At 55.7% G+C, this 27,927-nt stretch overlaps 4 protein-coding genes across 4 annotated transcripts; 3 read left to right on the top strand and 1 right to left on the bottom strand.

The window, feature by feature from the left end:
• Nucleotides 1-2,645: 2,645 nt before the first annotated feature.
• Nucleotides 2,646-4,686, top strand: LOC138092454 (apolipoprotein A-I). Its single transcript, XM_068988366.1, has 4 exons — nucleotides 2,646-2,759; nucleotides 2,958-3,020; nucleotides 3,203-3,356; nucleotides 3,953-4,686. Exons 2-4 carry the CDS (start codon nucleotides 2,978-2,980, stop codon nucleotides 4,551-4,553), a joined length of 798 nt encoding a protein of 265 aa, XP_068844467.1. The 5' UTR covers nucleotides 2,646-2,759; nucleotides 2,958-2,977; the 3' UTR covers nucleotides 4,554-4,686.
• Nucleotides 4,687-8,749: 4,063 nt separating this feature from the next.
• On the top strand, nucleotides 8,750-14,806 carry LOC138092091 (apolipoprotein A-I-like). Its single transcript, XM_068987966.1, has 2 exons — nucleotides 8,750-8,928; nucleotides 14,251-14,806. The coding sequence occupies exons 1-2, from the start codon at nucleotides 8,750-8,752 to the stop codon at nucleotides 14,804-14,806; spliced, it is 735 nt and encodes a 244-aa protein (XP_068844067.1).
• A 2,058-nt stretch (nucleotides 14,807-16,864) lies between these two features.
• On the bottom strand, nucleotides 16,865-19,464 carry APOC3 (apolipoprotein C3). The gene is made up of 4 exons (XM_068988966.1): nucleotides 19,386-19,464; nucleotides 18,725-18,792; nucleotides 18,453-18,576; nucleotides 16,865-17,156 (listed from the first exon to the last, which is right to left on the bottom strand). Exons 2-4 carry the CDS (start codon nucleotides 18,777-18,779, stop codon nucleotides 17,042-17,044), a joined length of 294 nt encoding a protein of 97 aa, XP_068845067.1. The 5' UTR covers nucleotides 18,780-18,792; nucleotides 19,386-19,464; the 3' UTR covers nucleotides 16,865-17,041.
• Nucleotides 19,465-24,570: 5,106 nt separating this feature from the next.
• APOA4 (apolipoprotein A4) lies at nucleotides 24,571-27,471 on the top strand. Its single transcript, XM_068988803.1, has 4 exons — nucleotides 24,571-24,677; nucleotides 24,795-24,893; nucleotides 25,258-25,384; nucleotides 26,394-27,471. The coding sequence occupies exons 1-4, from the start codon at nucleotides 24,638-24,640 to the stop codon at nucleotides 27,358-27,360; spliced, it is 1,233 nt and encodes a 410-aa protein (XP_068844904.1). The 5' UTR covers nucleotides 24,571-24,637; the 3' UTR covers nucleotides 27,361-27,471.
• The last annotated feature ends 456 nt before the right edge of the window (nucleotides 27,472-27,927 follow it).

The raw sequence follows: 27,927 nt of genomic DNA, 5'->3' as shown, positions 1-27,927 counted from the left end.
GTGAGTGTGTTCAGTGGGAGCAGGGGACACAAGGCCAGAAACTGGGGTGCTGGGGTGCAGAAGAGTTACTGTTTACTCAGTGCCAGGCACTTTCAGTTTTGCCATGCATGTTCTAATTTAGTGCTTAACACCACATAGACTTATTATCTTACAGCACGGGTCTGGAAGTCAAAAGTCCACAAAGGGTCATACAAGTCTAGAGCATGGCATCAGCAGAGCTGATTCCTCCTGGAGGCTCCGAGGAAACTCTTCTTCTTGGTCTCACCCCGCTTCTAGAGCCTGCCTGCATCTTTCGGCTCATGGTCCCCTCCCAACAATCACATCCCTCTGACCTCTGCTTTTGATCTCCCATCTTCTCTGAGTCTGCCTCTCCCGCCTCCCTCTTGTGTATGTAAGGATCCTTGTGATGACACGGGACCACCTGGATAACCCTGGAGAGTCACCCCATCTCAAGGTCCTTAATATTTGTTTATTAGTTGCAGCATATGGGATCTTTTGCTGTCATGCACAGACTCTCTAGTTGCGGCACCAGAATGCACAGGCTAAGCAGTTGCAGTGTGCAGGCTTAGTTGCCCCAGGGCATTTGGGAATCTTTATTCCCTAACCAGGGATCGAACCAGCGTCCTTTGCGTTGAAAGGCAGATTCTTCAACCACTGAACCACTAGGGAAGTCCCTCTCAAGGGACTTATAATAACATCTGCAAAGTCTCTTCTGCAACTTAAAGGAACAGTCACAGGTTCCAGAGGGCAGGACATGGACATGTTGGCAGGGGTAGGGGGACATTATTCTCCATCCACTTGCTACGCCTACTATAACTCTAGGAGATGACTATTGTTATCTTCGCTTAACAGATAAGTGACTGAGGTGTGGGGGAGGTTCAGCTAACAAGTGGGAGAGCTGGGATTCAAACTGAAGGGAGCCCAGCTCCAGAGCTTCCCCCTCTGGGGAGAAAGGCATGAGGCTACTAGAGTGGGAGAGGCCTGGAGCCCCGCCAATCTGGCATCTGGCAGACAGTAGCCCCTGGCTGAGTTCTGGAACCTTAGGGAGTTTCCTGGGTAGGTGGCACAGGACACATTTCTGCCCTGGGTCCTCAGTCCGGAGACCTGGGTTCTAAGTGCAGCCCTGCCTCCCATGCCCTGGGAGATCAGGGACACTGGGCAAATTCCTCCAGTCTTCAGTTTCCTCATCTGGAGATGGGGGTGGAGAGAGGCTGATCTCAAAACTCCTGTCTGCTTGCACGCTCACAGGTTCTATGACCCAGGCCCTGCCGGCGACCTGGTGTTGGGGGTCTCACACCTTCCAGGAGAAATCTCAGGAAATGTCACTGCAAACACCAATGAACACACAGCATCAACTTCCCTGGGTCTGTCCTCCAGCCACCCCCATTTTTGTCTTCATTTTACTGATAGGAAACCAAACTCAGATTGCATACTGGGCTCATGAGCTTCCTCCAGGATTTTGCAAGTTGAAGGCAAAAATGGATGAAATAAGAGAACAGGCTCCTGCCGCTAGCAGTCCAGAGGTCCTTCCTCGACATCAGCCATCCTCAGGGATGGTGTCCATTCTCACTTGTGTGGGATGCAAGGCCAAAATGAACAATGCAAAGATCTATGTATCCCATTTAAGTGACTGTCCTTTATTCTGAGATCATGCCCTTTTTCGGTGTTAAAAAATCTTTTTTATTTGTCCATGCCTCTCCACTTGAGGGATCTTAGTTCCCCAACCAGAGATGGAACCCAGACCCTTGGCAGGGAAAGCCCTTAATCCTAACCACTGGATCACCAGGGAAGTTCTTTAAAAAATAATCTTGGAATTTCTGTGGGAGGATAAGTGGTTATGACTTCGCCTTCCAATGCAGGGGGTGTACCAATCTCTGGTCAGGGAGCCAAGACTCCACACGCCTCACGGCCATGAAACCAAAACATAAAACAGAAGCAATATTGTAACAGATTCAATAGAGACTTGAAAAAAAATCGGTTTGGAAGAGATTATGGTTGGTTACGGCTGATGGTAGTGTTTGGGTCAGGTTGGGAGTGGCGGTGCATAAGATGACAAAATGAAAAGTTGGCAACTCTGTGTTGGTCTCTAGAGTGTGTTTGGAAATGTTAGATGTCTCAAAGTCGGGGCCACTGAATACCCTCCTCTCTCTCCTCAGGCAGCCTCCAAGCACAAGGTTCCCTTTGCTATCCAGTCTGGGAGGTCTGCGAGGGCCTAGAGCGAGGTGGGGGTGAGAGAGAGATGGGACAGCCTTGATGGGAGAAACCTCTGCTGCCTTTGTGAAGCTGGGGCAGGGTGGGGGTGAGATAATCACCCTGGAATGCGAGGGGCCAGCAGGGGAGAATACCTCTTGAGTGGAGGAGTCCCAGCTGGCCTTGGCAGCCTCTGTGTTTTTCCTCCTTCCTTCCTCTCACCCGCTGCGATGGCACAATGGACAATGGCAGGCACACAATCCCCACGGAGGAGACGGGCCGGTGCAGCTGACCCCGACTCTGGGGACCTGCAAGCCTGTACCCACCCCCTCCCACCCCTACTGGAACCCTTGATCCCTGGCCCTGCAGCCCCCGTAGCTTCCTGTTTGCCTGCTCTATTTGTCTGGCCCCAGGGACAGAGCTGATCCTTGAACTCTGAGTTCCACATCGCCAGGACCAGTGAGCAGCAGCAAGGCCTGGGCTGGGCTTATCAGCCTCTGAGCCCAGCCCTGCCTGGACACATAAATAGGCTGGGGGAGAGCTGGCTGATTAGACTGCTGGCCACTGAGGTAAGTGCTGCTACCCGCTCCCCAGCTCTAGGCATTTGAGGCTCTGGGATGCTGGCCGGAGCCTCTACCCCAGGCTGGGGGCTCTGGACCCCTGGCCCTCCCCACCCTGTGCCCTGCCTCCTCCTCCCCGGCTGGAGTGAGTAGGGGATGCATGGGCTTCTTCAAGCCCTGCTCAGCTGGGCCCTTCTTCTCCTCCAGGTCACCCACATCCCTTCAAGATGAAAGCCGTGGTGCTGACCTTGGCTGTGCTCTTCCTGACGGGTAGGTGCCCCCAACCTAGGGAGCCAACGACTGGGGGGAGCCTTCTCCCTGAACCCCTGCAGGCCACCCTCCTGGGCCCAGGAAGCAGAATTACTCCTTTGCACCCCTCTCCCCTGCCAAGCACTTCTGCTCAGATCCCAGCCCAGAGCTGGTCTGATCTGGGTCTCCCCTCTCCTTTCCAGGGAGCCAGGCTCGGCATTTCTGGCAGCAAGATGAGCCCCAGTCGTCCTGGGATCGGGTGAAGGATTTTGCCACCGTGTATGTGGAAGCAATCAAGGATAGTGGCAGAGACTATGTGGCCCAATTTGAAGCCTCCGCTTTGGGAAAACAGCTCAAGTAAGAACCCGCTTGTGCCTGGGGCAGGGGTCGGGGGTGTCGGTGCTGGGGGATGGAGAAGCCTGTGGGAAGAAGCAGCCAGACTGGCCCAATCCCCACCTCCTATTTGATGGGCCCCATAGAAGCAAGAAGTGGGATCCACAAGCAGGATCAGGGCCCCCCAGCAAGGGGCAGACCAGCGCTGTCTGGTCAGTATTCTCCGCACTGCACTCTGTCCTTGCCTATTCTTAACTCCCTTCTCAGCTCCAGCCAGCAACAGAGGCTGTCTTCAGAGAGGAGGATGGGCTGGAAGAGTAGAGACTAGGTCCTTAAAAGGCCCACCTTTGGGGACAGACAGGATCAGGCACCAAAACCAGCTTCAGCTCTATCTCCTCCTAATTCCTGCATCCATCTGGTCAATGGGATGCAGTGGGGAGTGGGGGGCAGACCGTGGATGGGAGACGCTGGGCTAGGGATCTGTCCCCAGCTACCCCACGTTCAGGCACAGGTGTGCCCAGGTCTCACACGGGGCAAGCACGGGCGCTGGGCTGCAGCTCTGGGGGTAGCCAGGGCGCCCAGGAGGTTTCGCCTGAGCCCTCCTCTCTCTCCCCTTTCAGCCTGAAACTCCTGGACAACTGGGACACCCTGGCCAGCACGTTGTCCAAAGTGCGTGAACAGCTGGGCCCGGTGACCCAGGAGTTCTGGGACAACCTGGAAAAGGAGACAGCGTCGCTGAGGCAGGAGATGCACAAGGACCTGGAGGAGGTGAAGCAGAAGGTGCAGCCCTACCTGGACGAGTTCCAGAAGAAGTGGCACGAGGAGGTGGAGATCTACCGCCAGAAGGTGGCGCCGCTGGGCGAGGAGTTTCGCGAGGGCGCGCGCCAGAAGGTGCAGGAGCTGCAGGACAAGCTGAGCCCGCTGGCCCAGGAGCTCCGCGACCGCGCGCGCGCCCACGTGGAGACGCTGCGGCAGCAGCTGGCGCCCTACAGCGATGACCTGCGCCAGCGGCTGACCGCGCGCCTGGAGGCGCTCAAGGAGGGCGGCGGCAGCCTGGCGGAGTACCACGCCAAGGCCAGCGAGCAGCTGAAGGCGCTGGGCGAGAAGGCCAAGCCGGCGCTGGAGGACCTCCGCCAGGGCCTGATGCCCGTGCTGGAGAGCCTCAAAGTCAGCATCCTGGCCGCCATCGACGAGGCCTCTAAGAAGCTGAACGCCCAGTGAGATGCCTCGGGGTGCCCCACACTGGCCATCTCTTCGGTTTCTTAGAATAAACATTTCCGGAGTGGAACGCGCGTGATGGGTGTTTTTTTGTTTGTTTGTTTGAAGATTCGATGATGATTTTTAAACAATAAAGTTTTCCAAAAGCCAAAAATTATGTTTGGGGAGAATGGGCATGGGGGGATCCTGGAGGGGCCTCCAGGGGGTAGTGGTCAGAGATACCTGGTGATGTCCCAGTGGAGTCCTGAGCTCCAAACACTGGCCTCTCAGGGCCTTAATGTTACAGGGACTACTTGTCTGGGGGCTGAAGAGTGGGGTAGGAGATGCTCTTTCATTAGGAGGCCCAAACAGGAAGGAAAGAGAGGACCAGGCAAAGTGACGGATGATCCAATGCAGGTGCCCTCAAAGAGCTTCAAGCAGGAAGTACTGGCTTTGCTGGGAGCAGTGGGCTCCCTGTCCCCAGCGTTTCTCCCGGCAGAGGACATAGTTCCCCAGCCCTTCTGCTCAAGGGCAGCTGAGGTTGGAGGGACCTCAATGAGCCTGTGGACTTCAAGGTTCCCACAGTAACCTTCCTGTGGTTCCTTCCTAGGGCAGGTTCAAATGAAGGGCTTGGCGCTTGCTCCTTCCTCCCTTATTAATTCAAAATGTACTTTAACAAACACATCCTTTGTCACCAGGGCCTCTTGCCACTCCTCACACTCCCACCCAGCTCCAGAACAGCTGCTGTTTCCTCAGGCTCAGCAGTGCTAGCCCCATCTTCATGGCTCCAAGCCTGCCAGCCCCTATACTCTGACCTAAGAAAAATAATCACCACTTCTTGCAAGTAACTAGCTCATTCTAATCTCCAAGATGCTTTCATATCCATCATCTCACTGTAGGCTTTCCCAGATCCTGGGTGGTATGGATGCAGAAGCTGGAGCTTGGAGATGTGAACTCATTTCCAAGACTGAATAGCAGGATTCCCTAGGTTGCCCTTTCTAAAAATATGTGCCTCTGAGCATCCGTGATTATTAAAAAAAAAAAAGGCCAGGCATTGAAGTTTGTATGTAATTGAGTGTTCCCAGCCAGCTCCTCTTCACACTAAGGTACACACCTCTTCTCCCCACCCCACCCCCACCGTGTGCATGCTTGTGGCTTTAAGATGCAAAGATCTGGGCAGTGCACTCTGGGGGCTTCTCTTTCCCTCTCCTCTCAGGGCCTTTTGCCCTTGGTGCTGGATAATCTACCCCTCCTCCATCTCCAGTGTATCTTAACTGCAAAAAGGAGTGGGCTTTTTTAGTTCCTAACCATTTGAGCTACGTTGTAACAACAATAGGAGTAACTAAGCCTTTTTCTGAGTCAGTTGAGCAGAATATGGCAGCTCACCTGGGCTTGAGGTCAAACAGTTTACTGACTCAAGTGACACTGGGCAAGTGCCTTCACACTTGGGAGCCTCAGTCTTATCACTGGAAGAGCAGGGAGGGGAGCTGCTCAGGGGGTCTGTGGTTCTGGAACTCTCCTGCATGAACATTTGACGGGTGGTGGGGACACAAGGGCTGCAGCCTGTGTTGGGTGACCTCGGGCCCCTCCTCAATTCCCAGGACACAGGGCCCCCACTCCAGTCCTGGCCCCAAGGGGACAGTCAGCTCAGCCTGTAGTGACAAGGGCAGCCATTTGTCAGGTGCCTTGGAGGTGCCAGGTGCTGTGCACTCTCTCAGTTCCTTCATACATTCTCAACAGACCTACAATGGACCATGTACCATTGTACTCACTGTACAGATAAGAAACTGAGGCTGATATGAAGTGACAGAGCCAAGACTAGAGCCCAGGTGTATCTTACTTTAACCACCACCCCCTTTGGCCTCCTTCCCCCAAGTGCGGTTGGGGGAGGTGGGGGCAAGAAGCCCAGGCAGTGCACGTCCACCCCAGAATTTTGAGGAAGACACACAGTCTCAACTCTGATAATGATGTAAAAGGCCAGGTGCAAGGCCTGGCACAGAGCACACCCTCAATCATGCTACACAGTACTTGAGAGTGTATTCAAATATTGCCAGACCTAGCGTCCCCTTTGCTCCTCCACGCCAAACTGTCCATGCAGGCAGGCGAGGTAAGGTCATTCCTACCTTGCTCCACCCAGCTGCTAAGAGGTGGGTGGGGCACCAGTCCCAGGCCTGCTTGAGTTGGAGCCAGTCCCGAGCCCACCCACAGAAGAACCCCAGCGCATTCTCGGCCCAAACATGGCAAGTGGAGGACACCCCACTCATGGCAGTTTCTCATCCAGCTTTATTGGAAGGCCAGCACACCCTGGGGTGGGCCAGGTCTGGGGTGGGCCGGGAGGTCACTGAGAATGCTGTTCTTGTAAGTGAGCTTTGGGGGCAGCCCTGGGAGGCTGCTGGACCCAAGGAGCTAGTAGGATGGATAGACAGGTGGACTTGGGGTACTGAGATCTCAGGCGGCCTCACGGTGGAGACTGTGTGGGACTGGAAGCAGATTCCCGGATGTCACTTGAACTTGCCCTTGAATGAGCTCCAGGAGTCTTTCAGGGAGCTGAAGCTCTCAGTCATCCAGTCTCTGAAGGTCAAAAAAGTGAGGGGAGCAGCTGGGGTGGGGGTGAGAGTTGTCTCTGGGCAGTGACAACTATGGCACTCCCACCCTCTCCCCACTGGCGCTCCCCCCCGACAACCGCACCCAGCAATGCCCCAAGACCTCAGGCTGGGACCCCCTATAGCTGCACCCCAGGAGAGGATGCTGAGGGTAATGATGGGAACCCAACCAAGGTCAACCCGAGTTTCTCCAGCTGCGGGCAGATGGTGGATCTGAAGCAAGCTGGAGAGGAGTGACTGGTTTGGGAGATGTGTAAGGTCAGGACTGCCATTCTAGTGGAGGCGAGTGATCCCCCCTAGAATTGTACATCCTGGTGGCTCCAGGCGGGGTGGGGCAGAGGGAGGCAGTCTCTCATTTGGACAGTCATCAGAGGGTTGATAGCTGCGTGATCTGGGGCAGGTCACTTAGTTAAGTGAGCCTTGGTTTTCTAGTCTGCAAAATGGTGAAAATAATATCTACTCCATAGTGGGTCTTGAGGAGTAAAAGTGTTTGTGAACACCTCTGCTATGGAAATGCCAATGCGGATGGAGTGGAGACAGGGAAGTTGGGTGGGGATAGCAGAGGACTGGTGGGCAGGGGCAAGGCGGGAGAAGAAGCACTGACTTCTGCTTACATGCGCCAAGGACTTGAAACAAGTCAGAAACACAGACACACACTGGCACACACACACACACACACACACACACACACAAACTGGGCTGAAATTGAGTTGCTGCTAAGTCGCTTCAGTCGTGTCCGACTCTGTGCGACCCCATAGACGGCAGCCCACCGGGCTCCCCCGTCCCCGGGATTCTTCAGGCAAGAACACTGGAATGGGTTGCCATTTCCTTCTCCAATGCATGAAAGCGAAAAGTGAAAGTGAAGTTGCTCAGTCGTGTCCAACTCTTCAAGACCGCATGGACTGCAGCCTATCAGGCTCCTCCGTCCATGGGACTTTCCAGGCAAGAGTACTGGAGTGGGGTGCCATTGCCTTTTCTGGAAATTAAGTTGGGTGGGGCTAAACCTCCAACCAGATTATCAGGAAAGGAAAATGGAAGTGAGGGCAAGGAGGGAGAAAGAAGGGACGACAGAGGGAGGAGAGGCAGGATGCAGTGCCCCTCCGTCATCTCTCCCTGCGAGGGAGCCTGCCTTACAGAGAGAAAGGAAGCTCAGAGAGGCACAGCCCCCTGCCAAGCTTCTCATCGAGCAGGGGCAGGTAGGGCTGGGGGCGGGGAGGTGAGGGCATACCTGGTCTTCTGAACCACATCCTTGGCAGTTGTGGTGGCCTCCTTCACATAGCCCTTCATTTTGTCCAGAAGGGATCCCTCCTCGGCCTTGGTAGCTTCTATGAGGAGAGCGGCACTGAGTGGGGTGGATCAGCCTCTGGGGAACCTTTGGCTCCTGCCCAGCTCCCATCGGGGCCCTGCATTCCCCAGCCACCTGCCAAACTGCCCCGTCCCTGCCCCCAGCCCAGTCCCCTCCAGCATCTTACCCGGCAAGACCAGGAGTGCCAGGAAGGCAGCCACAAGGAGCAGCCGGGGCTGCATGGTGCCTTGGTTCCTGCAGGGAAGGGTCCTGTGAGCTGTTCCTCAAGTCCCCACCCCCTCCACCACCACCAGGCGGCCCTCCCTGGGGAGATGCGCTGGTCCCTAAAACAGGGCCTGAGCCGGGTCAAGTCGGGGGGAGAGAGGGCTAATATGGGGGAGGTTATGGGCTTTCAGACAGGGGACTTGGGGACCCAGGGCAGAGAGAGCGAGGGGGGCCATGAAGCAGGAGCCCCCCAGACCAGGAATCAAGACACCTGGATTCTGGCCAGGTTTCTGCCACTAACACGCTGAGTGACTCTGAGTGACTCTCTGCCCTCTCCAGGGCTCAGGTTTTCTGTCTGGGGCACGACTGAGGTGTCTGAGTCTTCTTCTAATGCTAAACATGCAGAGTGAGCAGAAAATGGAGCCAGCGGCAGTCCCAGCTCCACCACTAGGCTCTGTGTGGCTTTGGGCAAGTGACCTTCCCCTAGGGACCTCAGTCTCCCCATCCATCAAGCCTTAAGGCTTCCTCAGCTCTACAAGCGCTTCTGCAGGCCTCGCTGGCTGGGCTGGGCACAGACTCCTCCCCATCCTGCTCTCCTCCCCGCAGCCCCCAGGGAGCCTTACCTGGAGCAGCTGCCTCTTGGGATGAACTGCGTATGCAGGCAAGAGGGTTCGGACCTGTTTTATATTATCCCCAGGACACAGGGCAGCGTGAGGGCCCAGGCAGCCGGGCAAAGGTCACCTGCTGATCAATCTAGACCAGGCCCTGACAGAGGGTAGCCAGAGGCACCCAGGCCTGCTAGGAGTTGGGAAATCTCTAGAAAGCTGAGGGGGCCCACCCGGCTCTCTGCTACCCCTATGGCTTGGACCCGGGGAGACCCCATTTCTGAGCAGCCTGGTTCCCCAGGGAGAGGCTGCTGAGATGGGAGAAGGGATTGGGGGAGAAACCTCGTTCATCCCTTTGCCCTTGGTTTCCAGGTCCTTCCCCACTTTAAGCCCTGCCAACAGCCTGCAAAGTGGGGGTGATGTGAGAGGGGGACTGGCTTCTTCAGACTGGACACAACTCAGCTGGCTGGGCTGGGGTGTCTAGAGAGAAGTCACAGAAGGCCTGAGGGCAGGGGCTTGTGCAGAGGTGGGACACAGTTGAGCGCCCACAGCCCTCTGCCCAGGATCTCCATCTCTGGGCTTCAGTCCCGGGTGCAGCTGACCTGAAAGCCTCCTTGAACTGTTTGATCCCAGAGCAGCAGGTGGTGGAGGAAGGTCAAAGGCTGCTGAGCCCCAGGCCTTTATCCTACCACCCTCTCTCCTCACCTTGCCCTCTGGACCCACTGATAACGTCCCCAGGTGGCAGGATCTGGGCTCCTGGTTGAGGCCCTACCCTGACTGTTCCATTGAGCCTGAGGCCAGCGCTGAGTACTTCTCGACCTCAGGCCTCAACCTCCTCAGCTTGGAGATACCAGTCCACGTAGTCCCCTGGCTGGGCAGACAACTGGAAGGAACCAAGTTTGTGGTGTGGCCAGTCTAGCGGAGAGAGGGGCCAGACAAGCTCTAAGGGGCAGTCGTCTGTCCAGCATAGGTCTGGGTCCTTCCCAGGGTGAAGTGTCCCCTGGGCCCATACTGGGAGCTGTAGCCTGAATGGCAGGATCAGGGGGCTTTGTCTTCTGGATGTGAAGACTTCAGAGTCAAGGAAATCTCAGTTTAAATGATGCTTTTTGCACTTACTCATATGACCCAGGGCCAGAGAGCTAACATCTCAGTGCCTTGATGTTCTCTGTAAAATGGGGCTAGACCTCTGATATGCTAGCGTTGTAAAAGTTTCTGAAAGGGTTAGTCGGCCACTCATGTCTGACTCTTTATGACCACCCAGAAATCACCAGGCTTCTCTGTCCATGAGATTCTCTAGGCAGAAACACTGGAATGGTTGGCCATTTCCTCCTCCAGGGGATCTTCCTGACCCAAGGATGGAATCCAGGTCTCTTGTATTGTAGGTGGATTCTTTACCAGCCGAGCCAGCAGGGAAGGCCAGAATTCTTGTGAAATATACATGAAATAGGTACAAAGATCATGAAGGGGGCTCAACAAATCTCTCCTTTCTTACAAACACCTGTCCGTCCTCAGACAGCATAGTCTAAAGTCAGGATGAGCCTCCAATGTAGAAGTAGGGCTTTTGGCAGGCGGCCTTCTTCTTGTCACGCGAGTGTCTGTTCCTCAGTTCTTTGTCTCGTCACAACAAAGATTTGGAGTGACGGTCATTAAAGCCCCCTCGGCGAGTCACAGCTCTCAGGTCTTGGATAGACTGTGTTAATAGCTCTCAGGTCTCGAAAGGACCATTTTATAGCTGTTAGACAAATCAGTGTCACAGCTCTATTTTATTTAGAAGATGGCAGGGAAATCCATCTTCGAGGCGTGAGGACACGTTGATCTAAAGACACGAGGAGAAGAGCGTGGAGGAGCGCGCGGGGGAGGGAGAGAGAGAGAAAGAGCGCACGCACGCGGGAGAGAAAGAAAGGGAGAAAAGTGCTTTGGCTCCTCCTGTCGTACGTTTTTTCCTCCACCTGGGCAGCCCTGTGCAAACTGGGCTTAGCCAGGAGCGCTGCTTGTTCCACCTGAAGTCTTCACTCTGGTCCTCGGACCTTCCTTGTCTTTTAGCCACCACCATTTTGGACTCCTTTTCCCTATTCTACCTACCTAACATTCTCAAGAAGAAGCAACTAAACATAACCATGCGAAACCAGAGGCCCAATAAAGTGACCTGGCCCTGCCTTCAGAATGCTTTATCTGTGGCTGAAAATTGAAATTTCTCCTTAGAGATTTGTTTCTTTGACTGAAACCTGATTATCTGTAAAACTGCAAATAGATCCCTGTGAAGTAAATATTATTAACCCCATTTGATAGGCAGAAACCTAAGGCAGGGCTGGAGACATAGCCAGGTGCCCATATTCCATCCATGGCAGAGTTGGGAACCAGAATCCAGGTCTTCTAATACGCACACTGGGACCAAACCACATGGAGAGATGAGACCCTTGGAGGTTTATCAGTCACTCAGAGTGCATCAGTTTCTGTCTCTTCCTCAGCACAGACTGTGGTGATGGGGTGGGGAGGGGAGGAAGGTGACTGGGAGGTCCTGAAGGATTTGGACTTTGGGAAGGTAGAGGGCAGCCATGTCCACTTCCCTCTTTGTTCTAATCTGTTCCTTCTCCCCAGAAGTGAGGGTCACAGTGGGAATCCAGATTCCAGGCTGGGCTGGGGCATGCTGGGTTGGACTGGCTAGAACCCTTGGCCCTGGTTCCTCCAACTCTCCTTCCATGTGTGTGGAGCCTCTGGAGGAGGTTGCCCTCTCTCCCCTGGGTGGCAACAGGCCAGTGAGCCCAGGGAGGTCAGAAGATGTGGGCAGAGAGACCCAGCGGTGTGGTGTCAAGCTGGGTAGAGAACCGGAGAGTGTGGGCATCTGCAGCTGGGTTGAGACACGCCCTGGGGCCTGGGACCTTACCTCATTTCAAGGGCTTGGCCTCTGTGTGCCTGTGCCCCTCCCAGCAGCTCTGGGTGGGTCTCAGTGGGGCGAGCTGCGGAAGGGTCTGATCAGTGGCCCAGCCTAAGCTGCCTCTCCTTCCCTTCTTCTCTCCCTCCCCCAAGCATAGCTCCCCTGGGATGAGAATGCTGCTCCAGCCCTGGCCCCTATACCTGGTAACTGGCAGGGAAGAGGGGCGGGAGGATGGGGAAGAGAAGGTCTGACCAGCTGGGGCCAAAAGTGGTCCTCTAGAGTTAGACTAAATCTCTCTGCTTCCACCTGTGTGCGAGTGAGGCTTAGCTCACGAGCCTCTGTGACCCATGCCCCTGCCACAAGGCTGGACTGGGCAGCGCTGACTCAGCCCTGCCAGCCAGAGGCCCCGGTTCACCATGGCCTTCTGCGCTGGAAGTTCCTCCTAGCATCTCACCCAGGTCTTCCCACCCAGGAGCCACCCCCTTTGAGCTCTGCCCTGGGTGGACAGCCAGTGTGGAGTAAACACGGGGACCTGTGTCCATGTGATCTGCCCGTCCCTGGCTGGGCCTGAGTCATTCCCTTCTGCTTCTGGGCTCGGGCTGCCCACCGGTTCGATCTCTGTTTTGGGGGCAGGAGGGTGGCCATAGGTGATGCTAGAGTCTCAGCCTCGTCACCTCATTGACCGTTAGGTCTGTTTGTTGTACAGATAAGGAGATTGAGGCTCAGAAAGGGATATGATTCACCCAACGTCACATAGCCCTTTGTGCCCACCCATGTGGCCGTGCCCTGACTCACAGGGCCAGGGTCTGCTGGAGCTGCCGGCACTCATGTCCTTTCCATCAGCAGCTCAAACAATCTAAGACAGGGCACAGTTCAGTTCAGTCGCTCAGTCGTGTCCAACTCTTTGCAACCCCATGGACCGCAGCACGCCAGGCCTCCATGTCCATCACCAACTCCCAGAGTTTACTCAAAGTCATGTCCATTGAGTCGGTGATGCCATCCAATGAACTCATCCTCTATCATCCCCTTCTCCTCCCACCTTCAACCTTTCCCAGAATCAGGGTCTTTTCAAATGAGGGGGCACAGGGGCCTCTCATTCTCTGCCACACCCTAGAAGTTAACCTGTTCACAGACTGATACACAGCATGCTCCCTGGGACTTCCTCGGCTGTCGAGTGGTCAAGACTCTGCACTTTCATTCCAGGGAGCACAGGTCCCATCTCTGGTTGTGGAACTAAGATCCTGCATGCTGGACAATGTGTCCACAACGCAAACAAAAAAACCCATGATCCCAACCAAGGAGGTCAAACTCAACTGAGAGTCCTTGGTGACTCACTGCCCTCTTTGCCTTTGGCCCGGTTTTGGGGAAGGTGTGGGGCCAGAGGTGAGCACCTACTTTGCACCCAGCCCACACTAGACTGTGCCTGATTTGGGAGTGTTGCAAGGCGGTGAAGTTTTCAGGGGCAAAACATGGCCCATGCTTGATGAGCGCTGACTGTGGGCCAGGTATGGCTCCCAGCATTACTCAGCTTACCTTCCTGACCCAGTAGCCAAGAGGCATGCACTAGTTTATCCCCTACTGAGGCACACACAGGGCTCAGAGAGGTTAAGAAACTTGCCCAAGGTTACACAGTCAGTATGTATGGAGCCCACACACAAACCCAAGGAGTCTGATCCCAGCACTGGAAGCCTTAATAACTACCGTGAGATGGTAGGGGCAGACCAGTGCTGTCTGGTTGCTATTTTCTGCAATGCACTCCTCCCCTTCCTATTCTTAACTCCCTTCTCAGCTCCAGCCAGCAACAGAGGCTGTCTTCAGAGAGGAGGATGGGCTGGAAGAGTAGAGACTATGTCCTTTGGGGACAGACAGGATCAGGCACCAAAACCAGCTTCAGCTCTATCTCCTCCTAATTCCTGCATCCATCTGGTCAATGGGATGCAGTGGGGAGTGGGGGGCAGACCGTGGATGGGAGACGCTGGGCTAGGGATCTGTCCCCAGCTACCCCACGTTCAGGCACAGGTGTGCCCAGGTCTCACACGGGGCAAGCACGGGCGCTGGGCTGCAGCTCTGGGGGTAGCCAGGGCGCCCAGGAGGTTTCGCCTGAGCCCTCCTCTCTCTCCCCTTTCAGCCTGAAACTCCTGGACAACTGGGACACCCTGGCCAGCACGTTGTCCAAAGTGCGTGAACAGCTGGGCCCGGTGACCCAGGAGTTCTGGGACAACCTGGAAAAGGAGACAGCGTCGCTGAGGCAGGAGATGCACAAGGACCTGGAGGAGGTGAAGCAGAAGGTGCAGCCCTACCTGGACGAGTTCCAGAAGTGGCACGAGGAGGTGGAGATCTACCGCCAGAAGGTGGCGCCGCTGGGCGAGGAGTTTCGCGAGGGCGCGCGCCAGAAGGTGCAGGAGCTGCAGGACAAGCTGAGCCCGCTGGCCCAGGAGCTCCGCGACCGCGCGCGCGCCCACGTGGAGACGCTGCGGCAGCAGCTGGCGCCCTACAGCGACGACCTGCGCCAGCGGCTGACCGCGCGCCTGGAGGCGCTCAAGGAGGGCGGCGGCAGCCTGGCGGAGTACCACGCCAAGGCCAGCGAGCAGCTGAAGGCGCTGGGCGAGAAGGCCAAGCCGGCGCTGGAGGACCTCCGCCAGGAAGGTTCAAACAGGAAGGAAACAGAGAACCAGGCAAAGTGACGGATGATCCAACGCAGGTGCCCTGAAAGAGCTTCAAGCAGGAAGTACTGGCTTTGCTGGGAGCAGTGGGCTTCCTGTCCCCAGCGTTTCCCTCGGGCAGAGGACATAGCTCCCCAGCCCTCTTGCTCAAGGGCAGCTGAGGTTGAAGGGACTTCAGCGAGCCTGTGGACTTGAAGGATTAGGACAGGTTCAAATGAAGGGCTTGGTGCTTGCTCCTTCCTCCCTTACTAATTAAAAATACACTTTACAAAACTCATACCTTTTCCTTTTTCACCAAGCCCTCTTGCCACTATTCACCCTCCCTGTCTGCTCAGGAAAAGCTGCAGTTTCCTTAGGCCCTGCTGTGCCAGCCCCATCCTTGGGGCTACAGACCTGTCAGGCCCGTTGTTTCTGACCTAAGTCAGAAAAACAATCACCATCTCTTGCAGTAACTAGCATATTCCAGTCTTCAAGAAGCTTTTCTATGCATCGTTTCACTGCATCCTTTCCCAGATCCTAGGTAGATTAAATGGATGGGAAATAGATGGGGAAACAGTGGAAACAGTGTCAGACTTTATTTTTTGGGGCTCCAAAATCACTGCAGATGGTGACTGCAGCCATGAAATTAAAAGACGTGTACTGCTTGGAAGACAAGTTATGACCAACCTAGATAGCATATTTAAAAGCAGAGACATTACTTTGCCAACAAAGGTCCGTCTAGTCAAGGCTATGGTTTTTCCTGTGGTCATGTATGGATGTGAGAGTTGGACTGTGAAGGAAGCTGAGCGCCGAAGAATTGATGCTTTTGAACTGTGGTGTTGGAGAAGACTCTTGAGAGTCCCTTGGACTGCAGGGAGATCCAACCAGTCCATTCTGAAGGAGATCAGCCCCGGGATTTCTTTGGAGGGAATGATGCTGAAGCTGAAACTCCAGTACTTTGGCCACCTCATGCAAAGAGTTGAATCATTGGAAAAGACTCTGATGCTGGGAGGGATTGGGGGCAGGAGGAGAAGGGGATGACAGAGGATGAGATGGCTGGATGGCATCACTGACTCGATGGACGTGAGTCTGAGTGAACTCCGGGAGTTGATAATGGACAGGGAGGCCTGGCATGATGCAATTCATGGGGTTGCAAAGAGTCGGACATCACTGAGTGACTGAACTGAACTGAACTGATGGATGCAGAAGTTAGAGCTTGGAAACGTGGGGTCATTTCCAAGATTGAACAGCAGGACGGGCTAGGTTGCCCTTTCTAGACCTATGTACTCCTGAGCATCTGTGATTATGTTTCTTTAAAAAAGTTGCTATCCATTCTAGTTTGTATGGACTTGAGTGTTCCCAGCAAGCCCCTCTTCACACTCAGGTATACACCACCACCCCCTGACCCCGCCCACCATGTGCCTGTTTGTGGCTAAACAACAGTAGGAGTAACTACGCCTTTCCCTGTGTCAGCTGAGCAGAATATGGCAGCTCACTTGGGCTTGAGGTCAAGCTCTGCTGTTTGCTGACTCAGTGACACTGGGCAAGTGCCTTCACACTTGGGAGCCTCAGTCTTATCACTGGAAGAGCAGGGAGGGGAGCTGCTCAGGTAGTCTGTGGTTCTGGAACTCTCCTACATGAACATCTGACGGGTAGTGGGGTATCTTACTTTAACCACCACCCCCTTTGGCCTCCTTCCCCCAAGTGCGGTTGGGGGAGGTGGGGGCAAGAAGCCCAGGCAGTGCACGTCCACCCCAGAATTTTGAGGAAGACACACAGTCTCAACTCTGATAATGATGTAAAAGGCCAGGTGCAAGTCCTGGCACAGAGCACACCCTCAATCATGCTACACAGTACTTGAGAGTGTATTCAAATATTGCCAGACCTAGCGTCCCCTTTGCTCCTCCACACCAAACTGTCCATGCAGGCAGGCGAGGTAAGGTCATTCCTACCTTGCTCCACCCAGCTGCTAAGAGGTGGGTGGGGCACCAGTCCCAGGCCTGCTTGAGTTGGAGCCAGTCCCGAGCCCACCCACAGAAGAACCCCAGCGCATTCTCGGCCCAAGCATGGCAAGTGCAGGACACCCCACTCACGGCAGTTTCTCATCCAGCTTTATTGGAAGGCCAGCACACCCTGGGGTGGGCCAGGTCTGGGGTGGGGCGGGAGGTCACTGAGAATGCTGTTCTTGTAAGTGAGCTTTGGGGGCAGCCCTGGGAGGCTGCTGGACCCAAGGAGCTAGTAGGATGGATAGACAGGTGGACTTGGGGTACTGAGATCTCAGGCGGCCTCAGGACTGGAGGGATTGGAGGCAGATTCCCAGAAGTCAGTGAACTTGCCCTTGAACGAGCTCCAGTAGTCTTTCAGGGAGCTGAAGCTCTCAGTCATCCAGTCTCTGAAGGTCAAAAAAGTGAGGGGAGCAGCTGGGGTGGGGGTGAGAGTTGTCTCTGGGCAGTGACAACTATGGCACTCCCACCCTCTCCCCACTGGCGCTCCCCCCCCGACAACTGCACCCAGCAATGCCCCAAGACCTCAGGCTGGGACCCCCTATAGCTGCACCCCAGGAGAGGATGCTGAGGGTAATGATGGGAACCCAACCAAGGTCAACCCGAGTTTCTCCAGCTGCGGGCAGATGGTGGATCTGAAGCAAGCTGGAGAGGAGTGACTGGTTTGGGAGATGTGTAAGGTCAGGACTGCCATTCTAGTGGAGGCGAGTGATCCCCCCTAGAATTGTACATCCTGGTGGCTCCAGGCGGGGTGGGGCAGAGGGAGGCAGTCTCTCATTTGGACAGTCATCAGAGGGTTGATCAGCTGTGTGATCTGGGGCAGGTCACTTGGTTAAGTGAGCCTTGGTTTTCTTGTCTGCAAAATGGAGAAATAACATCCACTCTACGGTGGGTCCTGAGGACTAGAGGTGTTTGTGAACACCTCTGCTATGGAAATGCCAATGAGGATGGAGTGGAGGTGGGGAAGTTGGGTGGGGATAGCAGAGGACTGGTGGGCAGGGGCCAGGAGGGAGAGGAAGGACCGACCTCTGCTCACATGCACCCAAGGACTTGAAACAAGTCAGCAACACAGACACACACACACACTGGGCTGAAATTGCCTTGAAAGTGAAAATTGCTCAGTGGTGTCCAACTCTTTGCGACCCCATGGACTGTACAGTCCATAGCATTTTCCAGGCCACAATACTGGAGTGGGTAGCCTTTCCCTTCTCCAGGGAATCTTCCCAACCCAGGGATCGAACCCAGGTCTGCCGCATTGCAGGTGGATTCTTTACCAGCTGAGCCACAAGGGAAGCCCGAGAACACTGGAGTGGGTAGCCTATCCCTTCTCCAGTGGATCTTTCAAAGCCAGGAATTGAACTGGGGTCTCCTGCATTGCAGGTGGATTCTTTACCAACTGAGCTATCAGAGAAGCCCCCAAAATTGCGTTGGGTGGATCCAAACCTCCAGATTATCAGGAAAGGAAAATGGAAATGAGGGCAATGAGGAAGAAAGGAAGATGACAAAGGGAGGCGAGGTGGGATGCTGTGCCTCTCCATCATCTCTCCCGGCAAGGGAGCCTGTTTTACAGAGAGAAAGCAGGTTCAACGAGGCGCAGTGGACATGGGAGAGACACAGGACCCCTATGGGGGCTCTCACCAAGTCCTGGGCAGGTAACAACCAAAGGCAGGAAGGTGAGGGTGTACCTGGCCTGCTGGGCCACCTGGGAATCCTGAACACTGCTCAGGGCATCCTTGGCGGTCTTGGTGGCCTCCTTCACATAGCCCTGCATCTTGTCCAGCAGGGATCCCTCCTCGGCCTTGGTAGTTTCTGGGAGAAGAGCAGGACTGAGTGGGGTGGATTAGCTTCTGGGGAGCCCTTGGCTACTGCTCAGCCCCCCATTGGGGTCTGGTATCCCCCAGCCACTTGCCAAGCCATCCCCTTCCCATGCCCAGCCCAGTTCCCACTGGCTGCTTACCGGGCAAGACCAGGAGTGCCAGGAAGGCAGCAAGAAGGAGCAGCCGGGGCTGCATGGTGCCTTGGTTCCTGCAGGGAAGGGTCCTGTGAGCTGTTCCTCAAGTCCCCACCCCCTCCACCACCACCAGGCGGCCCTCCCTGGGGAGATGCGCTGGTCCCTAAAACAGGGCCTGAGCCGGGTCAAGTCGGGAGGAGAGAGGGCTAATATGGGGGAGGTTATGGGCTTTCAGACAGGGGACTTGGGGACCCAGGGCAGAGAGAGCGAGGGGGGTCATGGAGCAGGAGCCCCCCAGACCAGGAATCAAGACACCTGGATTCTGGCCAGGTTTCTGCCACTAACACGCTGAGTGACTCTGAGTGACTCTCTGCCCTCTCCAGGGCTCAGGTTTTCTGTCTGGGGCACGACTGAGGTGTCTGAGTCTTCTTCTAATGCTAAACATGCAGAGCGAGCAGAAAATGGAGCCAGCGGCAGTCCCAGCTCCACCACTAGGCTCTGTGTGGCTTTGGGCAAGTGACCTTCCCCTAGGGACCTCGGTCTCCCCATCCATCAAGCCTTAAGGCTTCCTCAGCTCTACAAGCGCTTCTCCAGGCTTCGCTGGCTGGGCTGGGCACAGACTCCTCCCCATCCTGCTCTCCTCCCCGCAGCCCCCAGGGAGCCTTACCTGGAGCAGCTGCCTCTTGGGATGAACTGCGTATGCAGGCAAGAGGGTTCGGACCTGTTTTATATTATCCCCAGGACACAGGGCAGCGTGAGGGCCCAGGCAGCCGGGCAAAGGTCACCTGCTGATCAATCTAGACCAGGCCCTGACCGAGGGTAGCCAGAGGCACCCAGGCCTGCTAGGAGTTGGGAAATCTCTAGAAAGCTGAGGGGGCCCACCCAGCTCTCTGCTACCCCTATGGCTTGGACCCGGGGAGACCCCATTTCTGAGCAGCCTGGTTCCCCAGGGAGAGGCTGCTGAGATGGGAGAAGGGATTGGGGGAGAAACCTCGTTCATCCCTTTGCCCTTGGTTTCCAGGTCCTTCCCCACTTTAAGCCCTGCCAACAGCCTGCAAAGTGGGGGTGATGTGAGAGGGGGACTGGCTTCTTCAGACTGGACACAACTCAGCTGGCTGGGCTGGGGTGTCTAGAGTGAAGTCACAGAAGGCCTGAGGGCAGGGGCTTGTGCAGAGGTGGGACACAGTTGAGTGCCCACAGCCCCCTCCCTAGGATTAGTCCCAGGTGCAGCTGACCCGAAAATTTCCTGAGCTGATCCCTTTCTTACAGGGGCTGGTGGGAGAAGGTCAAAGGCTGCTGAGCCCCAGGCCTTTGTTTTATCACCCCCTCTCCTCATCTTGCCCTCTGGACTCACTGATAATGTCCCCAGGGGGCAGACTGTGCAGCTGGGACTGAGGCCAGTGCTGAGTACCTCTCGACCTCAGACCTCAATTTCCTCAGCTTAGACATATCAGTCCTCCTAGTCCTGTGGCTGGGGAGGCAACCAAGCCTGTGGTGAGGCTGGTGTAGTGGAGACCTCGAAGGGACAGTCAGCTGTCCAGGAGATGCCCGGCCTCTTCCTGAGGTGAAGTGCCCCTTGGGCTCAAACCAGGAGCTGCAGCCTGGATGGCAGCATTAGCGAGCTCTGTCTTCCACTGAGGTCTCAGAGCCAAGAAATTCTAGATTTAAATGGTGCCTTTGGCACCTACAGATATGACCCAGGGTCAGAGATCTAACATTTCAGTGCCTCAATATTCTCCTCTGTAAAATGGGGCTAGGACATTGATACTCCAGAATTGTGGTGAAATAGAAGAGATATGTAAAAGCAGCTGGTCCATGAAGGGGCTTGATAAATCTCTCCTCCTTTCTCCCAAACACCTGTCCTTCCTTAGCATACTCTGAAGGCAGGAGGAGCCTCCAATATAGAATTAGGGCTTTTAGCAGGTGACCGTCTTACCAGGAAGAAGCAACTAAACCCACAGTGGGAAGTCACAGGCCGGAGAAAGTAACCTAGCTCTACTTTCAGAATTCTTTTCCTGTGGCTGAAACTTGAAATTTCCCCCCTAGAGATTTATTCCTTTCACTTATACATGGTTATCTTTAAAATGCAAATGAATCCTGCGAAGTAGACCTTATTAGGGCTCCACTGGTAGTTCAGCTGGTGAAAAATCTGCCTGCAGTGCAGGAGACCTCAGTTCGATTCCTGGGTTGGAAAGATCCCCTTGAGGAGATAGGCTATCTGCTCTAGGATTCACAGGCTTCCCTGGTGGCTCAGGTGGTAAATAATCTGCCTGCAATGTGGGAGACCTGGATTTGATGCCTGCGTTGAGGAGATCCCCTGGAGGAGAGCATGGCAACCCACTCTAGTATTCTTGCCTGGAAAATCCCCATGGACAAAGGAGCCTGGCAAGTTGCAATTCATGGGGTTGCAAAGAGTCAGACATGACTAGGCAGCTCAGCACAGCACAGCACAGACATTATTAACCCCATTTGATAGGCAGAAACCTAAGGCAGGGCTGGAGACATAGCCAGGTGCCCATATTCCATCCATGGCAGAGTTGGGAACCAGAATCCAGGTCTTCTAATACGCACACTGGGACCAAACCGCATGGAGAGATGAGACCCTTGGAGGTTTATCAGTCACTCAGAGTGCATCAGTTTCTGTCTCTTCCTCAGCACAGACTGTGGTGATGGGGTGAGGAGGGGAGGAAGGTGACTGGGAGGTCCTGAAGGATTTGGACTTTGGGAAGGTAGAGGGCAGCCATGTCCACTTCCCTCTTTGTTCTAATCTGTTCCTTCTCCCCAGAAGTGAGGGTCACAGTGGGAATCCAGATTCCAGGCTGGGCTGGGGCATGCTGGGTTGGACTGGCTAGAACCCTTGGCTCTGGTTCCTCCAACTCTCCTTCCATGTGTGTGGAGCCTCTGGAGGAAGTTGCCCTCTCTCCCCTGGGTGGCAATGGGCCAGTGAGCCCAGGGAGGTCAGAAGATGTGGGCAGAGAGACCCAGCGGTGTGGTGTCAAGCTGGGTAGAGAACTGGAGAGTGTGGGCCTCTGCAGCTGGGTTGAGACACGCCCTGGGGCCTGGGACCTTACCTCATTCCAAGGGCTTGGCCTCTGTGTGCCTGTGCCCCTCCCAGCAGCTCTGGGTGGGTCTCAGTGGGGCGAGCTGAGGAAGGGTCTGATCAGTGGCCCAGCCTAAGCTGCCTCTCCTTCCCTTCTTCTCTCCCTCCTCCAAGCATAGCTCCCCTGGGATGAGAATGCTGCTCCAGCCCTGGCCCCTATACCTGTAACTGGCAGGGAAGAGGGGCGGGAGGATGGGGAAGAGAAGTTCTGACCAGCTGGGGCCAAAAGTGGTCCTCTAGAGTTAGACTAAATCTCTCTGCTTCCACCTGTATGCGAGTGAGGCTTAGCTCACAAGCCTCTGTGACCCATGCCCCTGCCACAAGGCTGGATTGGGCAGCGCTGACTCAGCCCTGCCAGCCAGAGGCCCCGGTTCACCATGGCCTTCTGCGCTGGAAGTTCCTCCTAGCATCTCACCCAGATCTTCCCACCCAGGAGCCACCCCCTTTGAGCTCTGCCCTGGGTGGACAGCCAGTGTGGAGCAAACACGGGGACCTGTGTCCATGTGATCTGCCCGTCCCTGGCTGGGCCTGAGTCGTTCCCTCCTGCTTCTGGGCTCGGGCTGCCTACCGGTTTGATCTCTGTTTTGGGGGCAGGAGGGTGGCCATAGGTGATGCTAGAGTCTCAGCCTCATCACCTCATTGACCGTTAGGTCTGTTTGTTGTACAGATAAGGAGATTGAGGCTCAGAAAGGGATATGATTCACCCAACGTCACATAGCCCTTTGTGCCCACCCATGTGGCCGTGCCCTGACTCACAGGGCCAGGGTCTGCTGGAGCTGCCGGCGCTCATGTCCTTTCCATCAGCAGCTCAAACAATCTAAGACAGTGCACAGGGGCCTCTCCTTCTCTCCCACCACCCAGAACTAATCTGTTCACAGACTGATACACAGCATGCTCTCTGGTACTTCCCCAGCTGTCCTGTGGATAAGACTGCACACTTCCACTGCAGGGGGCGCAAGTTTGATCTCTGGTTGGGAAATTAAGATCTCACATGCCACACATTGTGGCCAAAAATAAAAAACACATGCTCCCGTTCAGTGAGGGCAAACTCCAGTGAGAGTCCTTGGTGACTTGTTGCGTGCTCACCTCTGGCCCATTGAGGGAGAAAGGGATGAGGCCAGAGGCGAGCGAGACCTTTACTCCCAGCCCAGGCAGGACTCTGCCTGATTTGGGAGTGTCGCAGCGCGGTGAAGTCTTCAGGGGCAAAACACAGCTCGTGCTTGATAAGCGCTGACTGCGGGCCAGGCATGTCTCCCAGCATTACTCAGATTATCTCCCTGACTTCCTGAAGCCCAGAAGGCATGCACTGTTTTATGCCCTACTGAGGCACACGGGGCTCAGAGAGGTTAAGAGACTTGGCCGAAGTCACCCAGTCAGTATGTGCGGAGCCCACACGCAAAGCCAAGGAGTCCAACTCCAGCATCAGACGCCTTAATAAACTACTGCAAGATGGCCCAGGCTGCTCCTGGAAGGAGGAGCTCCCTGACGTCGGGGGTGACGATCGCTGGGATGGGACAGTGCCAGGTAGTGGGCATTCTACAGAAGGGGTACAAGCACTGGAAGGCCTTCTAGCTATCTTCAACCCCATAACACATCAAGTCACCCCTGGTCTATGAAACAGTGGAGACACGGGAAGTCAGGATCAGCCCAGCTGTGGACTCTTCCAGTGGCAGAGTATAGAAGCCCATCCACGTGCGGGGCATGGCATTCCTGGAGGGCAGCCAACAGTGCAATTCGATGGATTTCATCTCCTTGTCACTCAAGGTGATTTGTGTGGTCCAGCAGAGGGGCACAAACTGGTCAGGAGGCGCCACCTTCTTGGTGGATGTCTTTCTGTGTGTGACCTCACTTGCAGAGGATGTTGGAAGTCCAAGTAGAAGATCCGGATGCCACCACCACCCCTTTCCCCATCTCCTGATGAGAGGCCCCCTGAGAGCCTCAGGTCGTGTGATTCATCACGAGCTGACCGCTCCCACCCCGGGAGGAGGTGGGCAGGAATCAGACCTCGGGCCAGTCTGCCCCTCGCCCTGCACTGTGCCTGCCCGATGCCCCCGAGTGTGGGGTCTCACTCTGCCAGCCTCACGGGAGCAGCAAGCATGCTACTGTACTCCTCGCTTGGTCCAAATCCAGAAAATAGTTAATATTCTTATTAACAACGATAATGACTATTTTTTAGTGCTCACTCTGCCAGGCATAATACTACGCATTTCGCCAGTGATATCTCTTTTAATACACCCAACAATCACATTTTTTAAAGGAGAAAATGAGGCCAGAGCTGGGCCAAGTTGAATCACTAGACCAAAGTGTCACACTTGGCAGTGGTGGGGCGTGAAGCACACTTACAATTAACACCTTCAACACAGGGTCTTCCCCGACTCCACCCATCTTCCCAAAGGCTGGCAAGGGCTGCCTTCTCCCAGGCTCACCTTGACCAGAGCCCTAGGTCTTGACTCATTATCCCCTCTGTGGCCCTGGGTGTCCCAGTCCAGAGCCTGGTGCTCTGAGATAGAGTCAGGGTTGGGGGATGTGGGAGTGGGGGTCCCTCCTCACTGGGGCAGACAGAGGAACGGTTAACTTTGCCCTGCCCCCCCCCCCCCAAGCCGAGCATAGACCCTGAGCGGCCACAGGGCTTCTGGGTCGTTTATCAGTCCCAGGCTCAGGGGTTCCCTCAGTCTCATTCCTCCCTTGGCTCATGGCCCCTTCCACGATGGGTGGGGCGCACGTTTGGAACAGCTGTTTCTGAATGCTGCCCGAGCCCCGGTCTGCCATCAGCTTCCACGTTGTCCAAGGGTCACAAAAGTCCAAGAGGCCTCCTGGGAATGTGTCACCTTCCAGCGTGGAGTCACACTGGGGAGGAAGGTGAGGAGGGCAGCCCAGTGAGGATTTAAATGTCTGACTGGTTCTGAGCTTCAATCAGTTCCAACAGCAGTACAGTGAGCTGCCTGTGAACCTCTCCTCTGGCCCCTCTGAATCCAGGAAGGATCTGGTGCAGTAAGAGACTCTCCCAGCCCAGCGAGGAGCCCAGGATGTTCCTGAAGGCTGTGGTCCTGAGCCTGGCCCTGGTGGCTGTCACCGGTGAGTAGGAGCTGCCTTCAGATGGCACTCTTAAGCAGGACCCATCTGCTGCATCAGGCAGGGAAAGGTGGCGAGTTTGGGGCCAGGGCGAGAGGACAGTTCCGAGTGCCTGTCAGCCCACAGCTGGAGGCGGGTGGTTCCCCAGCTGCCACTCAGCTCTCAGGAGTGCTGTCCATTCACAGTGCTGGGCTCCCTGGCATGGGTACTACCCCAGCTTTACATACCCCTGTGGCTTCTAACTAGCCAAGCGCACAGAGAAAAATCAGTGGCTGGGCTCCCTGCCGACAACCAGTCTGCAGCTCAGGGCTGGGGCAGGGGGGCAAGGAAGGAGACGGCGCTCATGAATTTGCTGTTTCCCACCCAGGAGCTGAGGCGGATGTCAGTGCCGACCAGGTGGCCACTGTGATTTGGGACTACTTCAGCCAGCTGGGCAACAATGCCAAGAAGGCGGTGGAACACATCCAAAAGTCTGAGCTCACCCAGCAGCTCAAGTAAGAGGGGCAGAGCTGGCAGGAAGGGCTTCTTAAAGGCCATGCAACATGTGGGCAAGGGCTGGACTCGGAGGCGGGAGACCTGAGCTTAGGATACCCACTGCCCTGCCATCAACTCACTGGGTGACCAGAGGTCTCCAGACTTGGATCCTGGGATCCATGTGTGCAAATAAGGAAGGCTGGACTGAATAATCCCTGCTCTAACTTTTCTTTTTTTCTTTTGGCATGCCCTGTGGCTTGTGGGATCTTAGTTCCCTGACCAGGGATCAAACCCCCACCCTCAGCAGTGAAACTGCTGAGTCCTAAACACTGGGCCACCAGGGAATCTCCCACTTCAACTTTCCAGAGTGTAACAAATGGCCACATCTTAGCACTGAGGCTCCCAGAAGAAAGGGAGGGAGAGAAATGTCATGTGAGCTGGCTTCTAATACATTCCAGGACAGGCCTCTGTGAAATCATGGGAAGGGGAGGGGTGAGGATATTTGGGAAGCCTCTGGGGGTGCCCACACAGCAGGGAAACCAGCACCCGATGTGACTAGAAGATGCTAGAAGAGGTCCAGAACATCACATGTGATCTCTGTCACAGCACACCTGGGGTGAGAAGGACCTCAAAGTCCACTCTTCCTACTTTACAGATAAGGAGAGGCAAGCCCACTGCTCCAGCTCACATGATAGGTATTAACTGATACTGTGACTCAAGCTCCAGGGGAGATCCAGAGGTACAAGGTCAATGTATTACCTTAGTCGACTACATCCATTTGCTTAAATCACCATCCACCATAGGGAAGGTCACAGGGAAAAGATGGGTGAACTCAGTACCCTGCATGCTCACCTTTCTTAGGCAGGTGTGTGGAATGTAAGTGGTATGTAAGGAGCTAAGGTCGCAGTAGAGGAGCCTGGCGGGCTTACAGTCCCAGGGTCGCCAAGAGTCGGACAGGACCGAAGCGACTTAGCACGCAGGCAGGAATGCCAAGCCTCATGGTGGCCCCCTTGCGTCCTTTCCCCGCAGCACCCTCTTCCAAGATAAACTTGGGGAAGTGAGCACCTACACGGACGACCTGCAGAAGAAGCTGGTGCCCTTTGCCACGGAACTGCATGAACGGCTGACTAAGGACTCCGAGAAGCTGAAGGAGGAGATTCGGAAGGAGCTGGAGGAGCTGCGGGCCCGGCTGCTGCCCCACGCCACCGAGGTGAGCCAGAAGATCGGGGACAACGTGCGCGAGCTGCAGCAGCGCCTGGGACCATACGCAGAGGAGCTGCGCACCCAGGTCGACACGCAGGCGCAGCAGCTGCGGCGCCAGCTGACGCCCTACGCGCAGCGCATGGAGACGGTGATGCGGCAGAACCTGGACCAGCTGCAGGCCTCGCTGGCGCCCTACGCCGAGGAGCTCCAGGCCACGGTCAACCAGCGGGTGGAGGAGCTCAAGGGGCACCTGACGCCCTACGCGGACCAGCTCCAGACCAAGATCGAGGAGAACGTGGAGGAACTGCGCCGCAGCCTGGCCCCTTATGCTCAGGACGTCCAGGGGAAGCTCAACCACCAGCTGGAGGGCCTGGCCTTTCAGATGAAGAAGCATGCCGAGGAGCTGAAGGCCAAGATCTCGGCCAAAGCCGAGGAGCTGCGGCAGGGGCTGGTGCCCGTGGTCAACAGCGTGCGTGGAAGCCAGCCGGGCAACGCCGAGGGCCTGCAGAAGTCACTGGCCGAGCTGAGCAGCCGCCTGGACCAGCAGGTGGAGGACTTCCGCCGCACCGTGGGGCCCTACGGCGAGACCTTCAACAAAGCCATGGTGCAGCAGTTGGACGCGCTCAGGCAGAAGCTGGGCCCCCTGGCGGGGGACGTGGAAGATCACCTGAGTTTCCTGGAGAAGGATCTGAGGGACAAGGTCAGCAGCTTCTTCAACACCCTCAAGGAGAAGGAGAGCCAGGCCCCCGCCCTCCCCGCGCAGGAGGAGATGCCCGTCCCTTTGGGGGGCTGAGTTGCCCCTGGTGCCCCCGCCCCACCACTGACACCTGCCCTGCCCTGCCCCCTGTCTGTCTGTCTGTCCCAGAGCAGTTCTTGTACAGACCTGCAGATACATGTCCAGTGGAAAGTGATGTACCTCTCGCTTCTCAATAAAGTTGCTGAGAAACTAGCCCAGTGTGGTTACAGTCGGGCTTCTTGGTTTTGTGGGACTTGAGGGCGGCAGGGAGCACCGTTAGCAAAGCTTAGATGGGTCAGCAGGGGACGCTTAGAAGGACTGAGGGGCTGGGAGATGAGACTAGGGGGCCAGGGTGTGCTGAGAAGTGTGGGGAGAGTCCTAAGGGGAGGTGGATAAAAATGTCACGCTTTGGACTTCCCTGGTGATCTGATGGGCTTCCCAGGTGGCTCAGTGGTAAAGAATCTGACACCCGGCTTCACCACAAGGGCGCCACCAATGTGGTCAGGACGCGGTCCTGGGCTCTGGGGAGCTCACGACACAGTGGGGAAGACTGTCCCTCCTCGTCTAAGATCTTTTGTGCCTTTAATTTGACTTATTTGGGTGAATTTTGGTTTATTCCACCCA

This window comes from Capricornis sumatraensis, chromosome 16, assembly GCF_032405125.1.
Source record: "Capricornis sumatraensis isolate serow.1 chromosome 16, serow.2, whole genome shotgun sequence".
In the NCBI taxonomy this organism is placed as follows: domain Eukaryota; kingdom Metazoa; phylum Chordata; class Mammalia; order Artiodactyla; family Bovidae; genus Capricornis; species Capricornis sumatraensis.
This window is presented reverse-complemented; position numbering and strand designations above follow the sequence as displayed.

Coding starts and splice junctions, on each gene's coding strand:
- APOC3 (XM_068988966.1), bottom strand. CDS start 18,779: ATGCAGCCCCGGCTGCTCCTTCTTGCTGCCTTCCTGGCACTCCTGGTC. Junction 18,577..18,724: donor GGCACTCCTGGTCTTGCCCG/GTAAGCAGCCAG, acceptor CTCTTCTCCCAG/AAACTACCAAGGCCGAGGAG. Junction 17,157..18,452: donor CAGGTGGCCCAGCAGGCCAG/GTACACCCTCAC, acceptor TTTGACCTTCAG/AGACTGGATGACTGAGAGCT.
- LOC138092091 (XM_068987966.1), top strand. CDS start 8,750: ATGCGCTGGTCCCTAAAACAGGGCCTGAGCCGGGTCAAGTCGGGGGGA. Junction 8,929..14,250: donor GACACCTGGATTCTGGCCAG/GTTTCTGCCACT, acceptor CTCCCCTTTCAG/CCTGAAACTCCTGGACAACT.
- LOC138092454 (XM_068988366.1), top strand. CDS start 2,978: ATGAAAGCCGTGGTGCTGACCTTGGCTGTGCTCTTCCTGACGG. Junction 3,021..3,202: donor GGCTGTGCTCTTCCTGACGG/GTAGGTGCCCCC, acceptor TCTCCTTTCCAG/GGAGCCAGGCTCGGCATTTC. Junction 3,357..3,952: donor GCTTTGGGAAAACAGCTCAA/GTAAGAACCCGC, acceptor CTCCCCTTTCAG/CCTGAAACTCCTGGACAACT.
- APOA4 (XM_068988803.1), top strand. CDS start 24,638: ATGTGTCACCTTCCAGCGTGGAGTCACACTGGGGAGGAAG. Junction 24,678..24,794: donor GAGTCACACTGGGGAGGAAG/GTGAGGAGGGCA, acceptor CTCTGAATCCAG/GAAGGATCTGGTGCAGTAAG. Junction 24,894..25,257: donor GGCCCTGGTGGCTGTCACCG/GTGAGTAGGAGC, acceptor TTTCCCACCCAG/GAGCTGAGGCGGATGTCAGT.